Source organism: Cyrtonyx montezumae, unplaced genomic scaffold, assembly GCF_038088225.1.
Source record: "Cyrtonyx montezumae isolate F1298 unplaced genomic scaffold, pur_monq_1.0 scaffold_3, whole genome shotgun sequence".
Classification (NCBI taxonomy): domain Eukaryota; kingdom Metazoa; phylum Chordata; class Aves; order Galliformes; family Odontophoridae; genus Cyrtonyx; species Cyrtonyx montezumae.
This window is the reverse complement of record NW_027072034.1, coordinates 139,562,180-139,576,023: the sequence shown is the minus strand read 5'-3', so window position 1 is coordinate 139,576,023 and position 13,844 is coordinate 139,562,180. Positions and strand designations below refer to the sequence as shown.

General features: G+C 35.6%; 1 protein-coding gene across 4 annotated transcripts in view; it reads right to left on the bottom strand.

Moving 5' to 3' along the window:
• PTPRZ1 (protein tyrosine phosphatase receptor type Z1) overlaps window positions 1-13,844 on the bottom strand; it is a 129,138-nt gene that overhangs the window by 37,375 nt on the left and 77,919 nt on the right. For all 4 annotated transcript variants that reach the window (XM_065743492.1, XM_065743493.1, XM_065743495.1 and 1 more), the window contains exons 9-11: window positions 8,413-8,597; window positions 7,542-7,668; window positions 1,151-1,194 (exon numbers count right to left, since the gene is read on the bottom strand). In XM_065743492.1, the coding sequence (XP_065599564.1) occupies window positions 1,151-1,194; window positions 7,542-7,668; window positions 8,413-8,597 (356 nt within the window). The remainder of the gene's footprint in view (window positions 1-1,150; window positions 1,195-7,541; window positions 7,669-8,412; window positions 8,598-13,844) is intronic.

Below are 13,844 nucleotides of genomic sequence, written 5' to 3'. Positions count from 1 at the left end.
ACTTTTATCCAATCTTATCAGAATGAAGGCCATAATCACCAGACTACAGCTGTGCTTCACACAGAAGTCTCTTTGTTTCAGGAACACCTACTGTACTCATCAAACAGGGGACCTCAGACATAACTCTCAGATATGGGTTTCATTTCAAGGGGTACATACCTAAAGCGTAGGCACAAATGTGCCTAGACTGCATTTCTTCAAACCTAGGCAGCACTGAACAGCCTCTTGTTTCTGAAAACTTGCCTTCTGAAGGGCAATGCCCACACTTTCAAATCATCTTTGTTTAGTTATTGACTAAACTGACATGCACTAGTGCTCAGCTTCTGTCCTGACAGAGGCAATATAATAATCTGAATGTGTAATATCTCTAATCAGAGAAATATATATAGAGAAATAACTATATAACCAGTGAGCTTCCACAAACACAAGGGAGGTTAAATAGGTAGAAAGTTAAGAACAAGATATTTCTTCGTGTAACTAACAAGTTCTTGACACACAATGAGAATACTGTGGTCAGAGACTGAAACAGTGATTTTTCTGAGGCATAACTTGCTATCAGTGTAGGTCTCACTGAAGGAACTATTCATGTTGTAAAATCTGTACTGATCCATGTTAAAAATCTCATCTTTCTCCTTGCTGGGATGTGAGAAATCAAGTCAACATGAAAAGAAAATTTAAATTCTGCAGAAGATATAAAAAAAACCAAGCAAACAAACAAACTTAAAAAAACCCATCCTAAATGCTGTGAAATAAAGTTATATCGTAATCCTTATTTTCTAACTTGAATTTAAGATGGAAGAGTAACTGATCCTTCAAAATTGTGGAACTTTGTGATTTGAAATGATAGCTGTTAATTCACTCAGAGGTAAGAGTAAATTGATGTCCCATCTTCAAAAATATTTTGTCCTATACTGTAATTTCCCTAAATTCTCCATGTATCTCCAGCTCCAGGTAACTGTTTAGGCAGGGAGGTATCTCTAGAGCTGAAAGTGAAGGTTGTATATGCATAAATATGCATACGTGTATAAATGCAGACAATACATTCAAGAGGTGACAGAGATCTGTACATTCACACAGAATATCAATTTTATTTTGTTGAAATGTGTGTATCACTTTGAAATGATTTTTCAAAAAGAAATTCATGCTATACCTCATAATCTTCAGTTTCATTCAGTTCAGGAATGAGGTCAGCCTCTATAAAAAAAAGATACAAACCATATCACTGAACATTTTAAATTCACAGAATTGTTAATTCTGCAAGGATTCAGTTGATTAATACATTTACTGTGTCTCAGTCTAAAATATTTTATAGAATTGTGTTTAGAGAAGTGGCCAAGCGAACACTAGCTTTAATGATAGCAGTACTCATTTAGACAGCAGACTTTCTGGTACAATCGTTATGACTGGTGCTAATTTGATACTCCATCACATGTTGGATCTGCACTACAGAACCATAGTTTATGAGAATACTGTCCATGAGAAATAAAAGTTTAATGCAGAGTAAACAGTAAACAGAAAAAGACTGAGAATCAACTATTTCTCTACATTTACTCTGAGAGTTTCAAACATACTCATGTAAAATGGTCCATTCTATAATTTTCATACAGAAAATTCCTCATTTGTGCACCCACGCTTGGAGTTAGCTGCCAGTGCAGCACACAGTAGGCTGGAGTCTACCTCTATCAGGGCAGGCCATAGAAACCCAACCATTCTTACAGCCAGTGCTTAGGGTCTTCTTCAAATTAATTCTCCACTTGTTTCTCTCCTTGTTTCATAAGGACCAGAACCTAGTCATATCACATCCCATAAATCTGGATATAAGAACAAGGTACTGGGTGCTCTACTAAAATGTAAGGTCTTTCTCATATTTTAGAAATAAATAGCAATAAATAAGTAGCAGAAGGAAGAACTTGTGAAAACCTTTCTCTCCAAACTTTAGAGGTAGTCTATCATTTTCTTTTCACTGTCTCTTTGACCAACACAGTACTGTGATTGTGACAGTGGTCAGTAAGAGGGGCTTCAAAGCAGGTTGTGAGAAACCTTCAAATCTCTGGTGGGAACTGGCATGGCCTCAAGTGGTGAGGCCTTACACCTTTCCATGGCATTAACTCAATTTCACTGCTCTCTTAAGCCACAGAAAAGCACAGTCCCTTTCTGGATCTTACTTAGAATTTGCCCTAAGCAATGCTGTAGTGCCCTGCTTATTTATCAGTGCTAACATGTATTCTGAAGCTAATGTGCACTGTGGAAATGCCAGTCTCTTACCCTGGGAAGTGATTTTAACAGTAGCATCCTACAGAATTGCATGTCTATGTCCCCTCAATGATTCCTAAATGTGGATGTCTCCATATGCAAGTATAAATATGTCATTTCTACCCTTCTCATTTCTGCAAAGCCAGACAGGGTCTTAATTTGTATTCTGTAAGGTCTGTCCACATCTATGCTTCCAAAAATATTGAGACATGTACTATATGCAACGTTCAGTTAGGCAAAATTTATCACATGCTCAGTTTTTTCTATAGATTCAAGTACATAAAAACATTTTGACCGAACCTGCAGAAGAAATTTCATAAATTGTTCTTTTGTAACTAACTTTTATAAATTACCAAGCATTTGGTAACTGGTAATAAAATAACCTTTTATTAATGAGATAGAGAAAAATGATCTTACCTCTGACTCCTGGAAGCCTAGGAGGCTCCGGGGCAGGGAGGGGAGAGGAGGGGAGGGGAGGAAGGGGTGGAGGAGGAGATAATGATATTCCCTGGCTTCTCAATGATAGAAATCAAACATCATAAGACATTAATTTAGACCCATACCATATATAATGCACTTAAAAAACTTCTCCAAAAAAGAAAAATAATACAGCAAAATGCTACCTATTCATTCTATAGTCACTAGTCTTGAGTTGAGCTTTAATCAGACTTCATCAGAAAAATAAAACTTGATTGTACTATATTATACAATAAGCTATGTGCCCCCTCAGCAAGAAACAGGTTTCTCACTCTTGACTCTTACAGAGAGGTATTTATATATATATATATATATATAAATATGTACACACACGCATACAGTTACAGAAAAATAAACAAAACTAAGTAGTCAGCCATTTTACCAAGACATTTTAATTTGGTTGGTTACAAAAATGTATTTGTCAAAGCCTTAGAGACACAAACTTATTAAAGTTCTGTTAACTCTGTTGCTGTGATTTTTATTGGACAGCATTTTATACAAATGTGCTAACATTCACCTACTGATCAGAAGAACCACCCCCCCGAAAATAACCCATTGATGTAGGTGGATAAACAAGCTTGTTTATTTCTTCTGGAACCACATATTGCTTATTCTGGAGCTTTACATTTTAAATAGTTAAATCATTAGTTAGAAAGTTTTGAAGTTATCTTTTCACACAATAGTGCATTTTAATGACAGATGAAGAAAGGACAAAACAAAGACAAAAAAACAAAACTCCCTATATTTAAATTCAATGCAAATCTTTAAAAAATCTGTTAAAGCAATCTGATTTGCAGCTGTAGAATAACAGGCACACCATAAATTCTCTTCAATTCTGTACTGTCTTATGCAATAAAATCTACTGAAAGAATAAAAAAAGGAAATCCTGTTCCTTTTCTTTTAATTAGTTTTCTGATGTGCATATTTATATCATAGAAAATTAGAAAAAAAGCATCCCTTAAGCGAAACATTTGTAATACGCTTAGTGGTTTTTTTAGGACAAAAAATTACTCACAAAGACAAGTTACAACAAAATAGCACAGTTAGACCCTCACAAATCATCACAGACACTATGATCTGCATTTGAGAGCCATATCCCAGAATGATTTTTGGTAAAAACCGACCAATGTCTCTACACTGGAAGATGAGAAGAGAGCTATATTCTTATTTTCATGCCTTGTGTCAGTAAAAGCATGTAAGTATCACTGGTATTAATGACACAACAAACTATTGCAGAACTTCTAGAGCTGTACACAAGTTACTTAGAGAGTCAAGGCACACATTCAGATAATGAAAACACAGTTCTAATGCCAAATGAAAAACTGGGAAATGAAAGTTGGGCTTTCATCAAAGTTGACTAACACACTATCTACCAATTCACTCAATTTTCAGTGGAGATTGGATTGCTGTTTCAGGTACAGCATTCTACAAATATCAATAATTGGAAACTAACTGGAAAAAAATCATGTGCACACACACTGCACCACAAGCTGAAATGCTGCTGCATTTCAGGTAAAAAAAAACCAACTGTTCGGGTAAAAAAATCAAAATGTAGAAGTCTCAAATATGATCACCTGTGTGATGTCATATCAGAGATCCTGAAGCTTCCACAAACCAGAACGATTTCAAAAATCAGCATGGTGGACAGAAGCCATGGCCAGGAGATGTACACCTTGGCTGAGGACCACACAGGGTGGGGATAAAGCATGAGAAATGCCTTCCCCTTCCCTCATCTCAAATGGAAAAGGCTAAAATAGTGGTCCTGAGTTTTCTGAACAGCAGATTTGTGTTGCACAGGGTACTGAAACTTCCCTCTTTAAGAGTGGCCACTTGAAGGGCTGAATTCTTCCCAGAAAAGGGGCTCTCACGCCCCATTTTAATTTTTTATGTGAAGATTGATTGGCCTGGAGGTGACTGCAGTGAATTTCATATTAAACTGCCTTACTCAGAGTAAGTCTTGAATATGAAACTTTTAGCTTATGCTTTATGTGAGTCAATTTTATTTCACGTCTTCATGGTGAAGATAACTTTTCTTTCATAAATTCACAAGCAGGAGCTCCAAGAAATCCCCTTTTGCCTCAAGATCTATAAAGCAGATCACAAAACCAATTTGATGTTATAGTTGTAATCAAGTAGCTCTGAACAAATCTTTCTCATTAGATATTTACATTTTCATATTTCTACTGTTTTATATTTGCAATATTAAATATGAAAATATTTGCAAAATTTGCAGTGGTTAATTCAGATGTAAATAATTAGTAAAAATAAGTATGTAAAGAAACATTAATATTAGAAATGAATGGAAGTTTTTTTTGCCTTCTTTTTTAATTTTGAAATTATATCCAGAGCTAAGACAGTATTTATAAAATGTATTTGTAGAGCAATATACAATCCCACCAATCACACTGATTATATGGAAGGAATCTTCCCTGAACCTTCTTCAACCAGCACCTTCAGATACACCACCGTGGAAGTGCTGAACTAAACACACAGCACTTTGACAACTTTCTGTCAGTGTCAGACAGGAAGCATCCCAAAGAAACAGCTTTTCTGAAACACATAGAAAATTCATTGTTTCATGTTAAACCTCTCCTATGTCTACTTTTTATTTTTAAGTTGAAATATCCTTGGAAGAATTCATTTGATCTGAAATATTCTCTCTCAGTTTTGAATCTCTTGACAAACTAAAGGAAAAAACTTAGACACAAAAATGCTACAAATTTTCAGAGCTGTCTGAAATATGAAAAAAAAAGAAAGTTGTGTATAGTTTACATACTTTTGATATGCAGTGTGCTTAACTCTCCACAATGCCGACAGGTACTTACATTATTATTTCTCCTTGGTATCCCTGTGTCATATTTTGTCTTTTCTTTCATTAATAGTAAATCAGTGTAAAACACATTTTTACAGGCAGGAGAATACTTGCACTCAGAACTGCTAAATATAACATTTTCTGCACCAACTTTTCTTATCAGATTATACAAATCTCAGAGAAATGTCTGCAGTTTTCCAGGATGTGTTCCCAAAGGGAGGCACTGACTTCTTTTTCCTGACATGAATGCAAACCCACTGCTGCCCTCAGCAGAAGCACAGCACAGCTGCAGAGCTCACATCTGCAGCTGGGCACCTCCAAGACACCAGACATGCAAAAGTCCTTCCCTGGGTTTGGTCCTGGCAGCTTTGCCTGCATCCCATGTGTGTTGTGCTGTGATGGGCTGTGCTCCCCTAGGCCCAGCTCCATCCCCTGCCTGCCCCTGCAATTGAAGTCATGGCAGATAGCAGGGTGATATGCAACCAGATCTGATAGTAGGGATGCAGCAGTGGTGGTATTCAATGTTCTTGTTTGTTTTTTTAATAAATTATTTTATTTTTGCTATTTCCTAAGCTTCAGAAGCATTGATAGCAGCACTGTGCTGTCTCCATTTGTTGGCTTTGCTGTTGTTTAATAAGGACAGCATTGAGCTATTTATTTGTCACTTCAAGCAGAAATGAATGAGGAGGTGTGCGAATGAAATCTCACCTCAGAAAAATTTTCAAACACAAAGTAAGTAAATTTTGGAAGCAAGTGGAGAGATATAGGGGCTAAGAGGGAGATAAAAGATAAATAGGAAAGTGAAATGTCAGAAATTTGTTGTGGATTTGGAAAAACTGAAGATAAACACAGAAATTCTCATAGGTATTAGCATAAGACTGCAAAAAATGTGTTTGAGAGACAAAGTAAGTGTTTACTGCAAGATCGTATGTACTGTAAGTGATTCTGCCTCCTCCTCCTTCAGACAGTATTATGCTATTTACACCTTTTACCACTGTTAACTCTCAATTGATGCAGGAGAGGTCATCAAGAACCATCCTCCTTCTTGCTGTATAGGAACGTGGTTCCCTTGAAATGAGAAACTAACCTGTTTCCCAAGCACAGTACAAACAAGTATTGCTAAGGACTCTGCTGCAGTTAAACTGTTTAACCACACATAAAATCGAATGCACACAATCCACAAATAAACAACCACAGCCTGAGTCCTCAGATTAAAAAAGAAAAAAAGTGTTTTGTTTCGATCCTATGATTAACTACAGGATTCCTAATTCAAAACACAGCTTCCACTAACTTTGATGAGAACAGGGTTTTATGCCAAAACTTCCACAGAGTGTAAGGAACTATGAAGGACAAGGTCAAGCTCCATGCTGCAGTGTCACATTATTTCATATTTACCAGCAGGCGGAAGAGGTGAATCTGGCTGTGCAATCAGTGAGATTTGGTTGTTAGGCCTTTTGATTTTTTTGCGAGGCAACATTAAGAAGCAAGGGAATTCCATCACCGCAAGTGCTTTGAAATCAAACTCCAAGTAAACATAAGTAATCCAATTTCAAAGTAAATCGATACACGTTTGTAAGTCAGACGTTGGCTTTGCATCTCTTGTTTCCTTAACACTTTGGCAATGTGGAGGATTAATTTGGGGAGTCGGGAGGATGCTTGAACCATAGGGAAATAATACCAAACACAGCTTTATTTCCCTATGTTATATTCCTAAGAAATACACTTGTGAGACTTGAAATGAGGTAGGTGTTTTTCAAAATATTTTTAGTTAACAACATTAACATGCAATCTTTTGTAGGTAATGTTTACAAGGAATGGAGAATTATATCATGATAAAATATCAGTAGCAAAGAACAAGCTGAAGGTTAACTGCAGGGATTTTTAAATTTCATTTTAGCATATTTTGAGAGTCGCACATTATACTGGTTTGCAAATAAACTACTTCTCTAAATAAAGATTTTCAGCTAAAAGCGATTGCTTGTGTCAGAAGAACACTTACCTTGGTCCTCTAAAGGCATATCAACAATGACTTGGTCACTGTATTTTCCGTAAAGACCATTAGAGCAAACAGCAACTATCTGAAGAACATAACTTGTATTGGGCAGCAGATTATTTAGAATAGCTCCCTAAAAGAAAAACCACGTTCAATCATTTACTTGCAAATATGTATCAAATATTTGGAAATGTTACGATATTTTCATAACACATTTCTCATACGAATCACAAAGGTCCTTTTCTCCTACAACTCCAACATACAGTCCTCACATTTTACTTTGAAAAATGCTTTTCAGGCAACTTAAAAAAATCATGAACTTTTAAATGGAGAATACCAAAGTGCACACTTGTTTAACGAGGAATACTAGTTTAGGTAACATTACCACTGATAAACTTATGAATATTTGAAGAGGCTAATGAGAACAGATCACATTAGTGAAATACCACAAAGCAGTAAATCAGAAACTTAATACTTATCGTAATATAATTGTACTGAATCTAATTAGCTCCTTGTGTAGGTAATTCTTTGCAGAACAGTGAGCAATGAAGTACAGATCAATATTAATTGACTAAGGGGTTTATGGCTAAGGAGCTCTGAGCCTGACATGGTCATATACTTTTGGGAATACTACAAGCAAATCAGAACAGAGCTCCAAGAAATTTCTCTGCCTGTGGCCAAAAGAGTCTTGTCTTTTTTTTCTATTTTTAATTGTCTCTGTAGCTTCAGAGCCCAAGAGAGAAGCACAGATTTTGTGAGCTGCAGCCAAATAAGTAATTTTTTATTAAATTAGCTCTCAGCTCCCTAAACCCTTAGGATAAATAATGAGTGCTTTGCCATCACTGCTTTGAATTAAACTTGAAGAGTTCACAGTTACCAAGTCCTGATACCCATCTGTCAGAAACTCATGCTTAGTCTGGTCTTCTCCATCCAACTGTTGATAAAAGACAGCAAACTTCTCAATCATGGTATCATACACAACACGAGGTCTTTCCCATGTAACAAGAAGACTGGTATAGTTCTTTGGATCAGATTGGACATTTTCAGGTTCTGAGCTGCAAACTGGAAGGACAATAAAGAACATGTTATTTATTAAGTGGTAGAAATTACTCTAAAGATCTTGATCCACCTCCCACCAAAATTAGTGGAAGTCTTTAACGTGCCTCATTTTCAGCTTTCTACTGAATTATCTCAGACTGCATGCATTAACAGAAGACATGGAGTTCTAACACTAATTAAGCAAATGCAAGTTAATTTGCAACCTCTTTCCCTCTCTTTTTAATACTGTATTTTGAGAAAGATTTGTATCCAGTTCCTAGTAGCTTCCTAAGAGCTACATACTCTCCCGCCAGCTATACTAGATCACAATATTTAACAGATTCCTTTTAACGATCAAAGGTAAATGTATCATACTTGAATTTCAAATCTTTTAATAGAAGAGACAAAAGGCAAATAGGGAGGGATAGGAATGTACAAGATTAGCTGGTAGTAATTTCACTTGACTACATTTCACCATCTAAACATCTACTGAAAAAGTCCAGTGAGAGGCACCAAAAGTTTATGTAGATGCAATGCAAACCAGCGAGTCTGAGTCTGCTCCAAATCTCTTGCCCTTTTACACCACTTTCCAATCAGAACCTTTGCCTTCATTTAGCTTTAAAAACATATGTAGATAGCAATGGATTCCAAGAGGGAGGTTGAAAGAAGTGGGGAGAAAAAGGCAAGAGGCAGATTAAGCTTGGCAAAGTGGGAATGTTCTCCAGACCTGACCAGCCTACTCCTATCATCATGTCCTAAGCATTGCTCTGGATATTGCAGCTCATTGCAGTTCCTAACCCCACTCATGCACACCTTCTTGGTAAGCCTGAACCTCACACTCCAGACAAACTCTGGTCTGGCAGCTACTTTTGAATGTCTTCCAGTTTTTCCCCTACACTACATTTCATCTTATTCAAGTAAACTGAATCTTTTGACACATTTCTAGATATACAGATTACCAGTGTGCTAGAAATGGACTGAGACTGTCATTTGTTATTTAAATCACCCAGGCACCTGTGTTACCTTGAAAGTAATATACAAGGTCAAGGTAGATTAACCTCTGTGAATAAACTGCATCAGCAGAAAATGTAAATTATTTATCTGAAGGTCACTGGAAAATGACTGATAGATTGTGATACGGGAACAAATAAACCAAAACAATATACAGATGAATCATTCATGGCTGCTCTGAGTTTAGGCTGATTTTCCTTCCTTCCTTGCTCTCATCATCTCTGCTGGTGTCAGACATAGAAATGATGAATGTCAAAAGTCTTCTCTCATTTTTAGTTCCCAAGTGGAGACCACAGCAGCCACAGATATGAGCTGGTGTATTGGAATGACATTTCCTGTTATGAATCTCTCCTCTTACATGTTTGAAACTGAAGATGCTAAGGACTGTGGTTGAAATGCTGAGATGAGATTCCTGCCTCTTTCTTAGTTTTGGGGTATTTCCTATATTTGGGCATACACATACTGTTAATTATTATTATTATTATTATTATTATTTTGCTTTTATATGCACTGAAAAGGAATATTATTCAATCTGTTGTTTTATTTATTACCTTATCTCTATTGCTATATTTTGCTTATTAGACAAGTCAAAATTACTGATCAGCGTACATGAAAATTACCACTTAATTAAATATTACATACTAAGATGTCTGTATGGATATTGCAAAGTTTTAACTTTTGTACAAGTAATTGTGCAAAAGTCATTGCCTATTTGGAATAAAGCAGAAAACATTTTTTAAGTCTAAGAAGATGTTGAAATCAAGCTAAGTAAGAGAGCAAGAGTTGTAGACTCTCTGGAATTCCCGTAAAGGAAGCAAACATTATGACACCACAAATTTTTTTAGCCAACAATACCACAATTTGAACAGGTATTCCATTAGCTTTGCAATTTACCACTCGAACACTAGAGGGCATTCAATACTCAGTATTTTGAAAACGAACTATTTCCAGTCCACTTCCACTTTGGAAGTGCTGCTAACTCTGGTTTGAGTCATTTAATGGAAGATAAGGGATTATTTGTGTGTGTGCTAATAAAAGAAGTGTTGGTCTGCGCAACTGAGTTCGAACTGTACAGCTTGCCAGGCTCTAAATCTATTGTACTACTTATTTGACATATCATTTTATTCATTTCACTGAACACTCCTAACTGAAGTAAGCAAAGAGCAAACTAAGCAAACAAACAAATAAGCAAACAAACAAACAATCAAGTTGCATACATTCCCTTCCATTAATAAAACTTGTCCTCCCAGTTCATATCCACTAGAGGGCATAAGGAAATCATTAGACCAGTAATAATGATTCTCTTCTCAATTTCGAGCATTACAGTATAAGATAAATTTTAAAAATTCTACTTATTTATTTAGTGTTATTAATAAATCAGACAGCTATTTTATTTTTCTAGGTATTTAAAATAACTCTCCAAGTACGTTTTCATAATATACCTGCCAAGCTTTTCCTTGGTCCAAACTCACATTGCCAACTTTATCATCTCTTTTCCTCCCTTCCTCTTTTGCTCACCAAAGTTGGACTAGATGATCTTATAGGTCCTTTCCAACCTTATGAACTTATGAAAGTGAATCTGGTTCTGAAATCTTTGACTATGCTCAAGCTAATTATTACAAAACACTTAAAGCTGGAGGGTTGGTGTCTCCAATATTTCTTTCATTTTTACTCTGTTTTCTTCTCCATGTTGCTCTTCCAAATATATTTTTCCAAGGAAATGGAAGTTCTTCTCCCTGTTGTTTTCATTCTTTTGATGCTTAGTCTGGTTTCTTTGGGCAGCAACCAACAATATTCCTACACAATAGCTGTCTGCACTTAATTTTACTCTGAGTTCTTCCCAAGCTGTTGTTTTGTTCCCTTCTTCAAATTTTCATCTGTCATCCTGCCTGTGCTTTGCTCTTGTCTTCATCCATGTTCCCTCTCAAGACCTTTGGAAAATCCAGGAGGTCGTGTATCAATGTCTCTAACTAAAGACTTCTGCTCTGACATTAGGTTTGCAAAAATCTGGGCAAAGGGACTACAAGAAATGAATTTTTTTTTCTGTCTGAAGTCACAGATATTCAACTGATTTTTTTTTTGTCTCAAAACAGCAAAATACAATTCATGAGAAGCTGAAGACCTACTCAAGGCTCTGCTGAGCTTGAATTCGGCTCTCTGTTCTCCGTAGGTGAGTATTCAGATGCTGGTTTTGAATATCATATTGTAATGTACCTATCTTTGTCTGTTCTGTAGAATAAAACACAATCCACCCAGCTTGGAAGTTTTTCATGTCATATGAATTGCATCAAGGAAGACAGGATACATAAGTATCATCATCATAAAGTCTGTGCTGTGTATGAATTGATCAAATTTGACTTATTTGAATATAAATAATTTTATCTTTCCCTGAGTTTGACACAGGGTAGCTCTAAGACATCATTGAACACCTTTTCTTTTTTTTTACTCTACATCTGCTGTTTACATTTACTTTAAGTTGAATCTGGATTCAATTTAATTAATTAATATATATATTTTTTCATTCAAAACCAGATTTTCAGTTACGGAATCACTGCATTTAGATAAGACAACAATGACTTTCTAGATTCCATGTTACAGAGCATAATATGAAGTAGTTATTTCCCAGTTCATTCTACTTCTAGCCTGCTCTGAGTATATGTTGGAGGTGGAGAGACAGAGTAGGTAAGTCAGTAGAAAGTGTCCTGAGCAAAAGGAAATGTGTTTAGAGAATCTAACAATGGTTATAGTTCATTTATATAGTCTGTGGTTGGTGCAGCATTAAGGGCAAGAATCCTTACCCTTGTTCTTGCATGAGAGTTTACTGAAAATAACTGTTGAATTTTACAGTTATATTTTGCAATGGGAAAGCTAGTGAACAGGGTAACAAATAATCTTTTAAAATATTTATCATCAGTGTTGAATTTTAAGAACTCACTGTTTTTTATATGCTTATTAAATACGGAAAGATTAACAAGAATTATATTTCTACACTTACAGGGCATTCATAAAAGAGCAGAGTAGATGAGAAGTTATGTAATGAGTCTGCCATCTACCACTACGATTGTAAGCTCTATACAAAAAGATGATTTGTACTATAAATGGATTTCCAGTCCAGCTGAAGATGGTGGAGATAAAGCACTAAAATTTCAGGAAGGTTTTTGAGTTGAGACCACAGGGTGGCTGTAGCTGTAAGGACTAGCTGTTTTAAACTGCTTCTTAAATATATGCATACATATATGTATATGTAACTATCAGATGTGCATCACTATGCAGCCCTGGGCAACAAAGCATCTTCCATTTCCTCACCAATAATGTTGAGACTGAAACTCTTAAAACTTCTGAAAACATTGCTGAAATTAGTTCTATAACTCAATTAGAGAGACGCTTTTAGCCCATCTAAGGAAATGTAGCTGTATTTGAGAAATAAATGAAGTAATAACAGCAATAAATCACACACATACTTTTACTTCCTAGTGAAAGTTTACACTGCATTCAACAGGAGAAAACTGGAATACTACCATTTGTAATCTCAAAATCATTTTTCATGTAGCTACTTGAAACTAACTTGTTTCAACAGTTACTTGACATTTCCTGTGAGTTGTCCAAACATTTATCAAAGATTTGTCATTGTTGTTTTTGACCAAAGACTAGAGACTTGAATAAAGAATTCATAAGCCTATTTTCTCCTGGAAGCGTTGAAATTGTAGTCTTCACATCTCAGCACGTAAATTTAATAATTTCTAAGGATTGTAATTTAACCCCTATCAAAAGGCAGGTGAAAAAAACAATGATCCCCTAATATTTTACATTAAAAAAGAAATATATAATTGTCTCTTTGTCTAGATGTATGAGTGTGTGTATATATAAAGATGTATATGTATATGCACTTGATGTTGCATTTATGTAGTGTATATTAATGTTAACAGTAATGTGACATATAGAGAGATTTCTTTTGGTCCTCCCATGTCTACAGTCAAACTAGAATTTTTAATCTACTGATAGCTACTTTGAATCATAGTTTGGAATAAATACTGCATGTGTTTGTTGCCACAATGAACAGTTACATAAGTGCAAGACACTTGTAACTTAAAGTTGGCAGACTGAAACCCCTTTGTTCGGTGTTAAACAAATCTACAAATCAATGGAATAAGCTTGTAAACCTACTCTGAAACTGGAACTATAGCAAAAGCAAAATTCTGCACTCCTGTAATTCTAAATATGAAATTTTAACTACACACAGGAATTTGGGATGCATTGCTT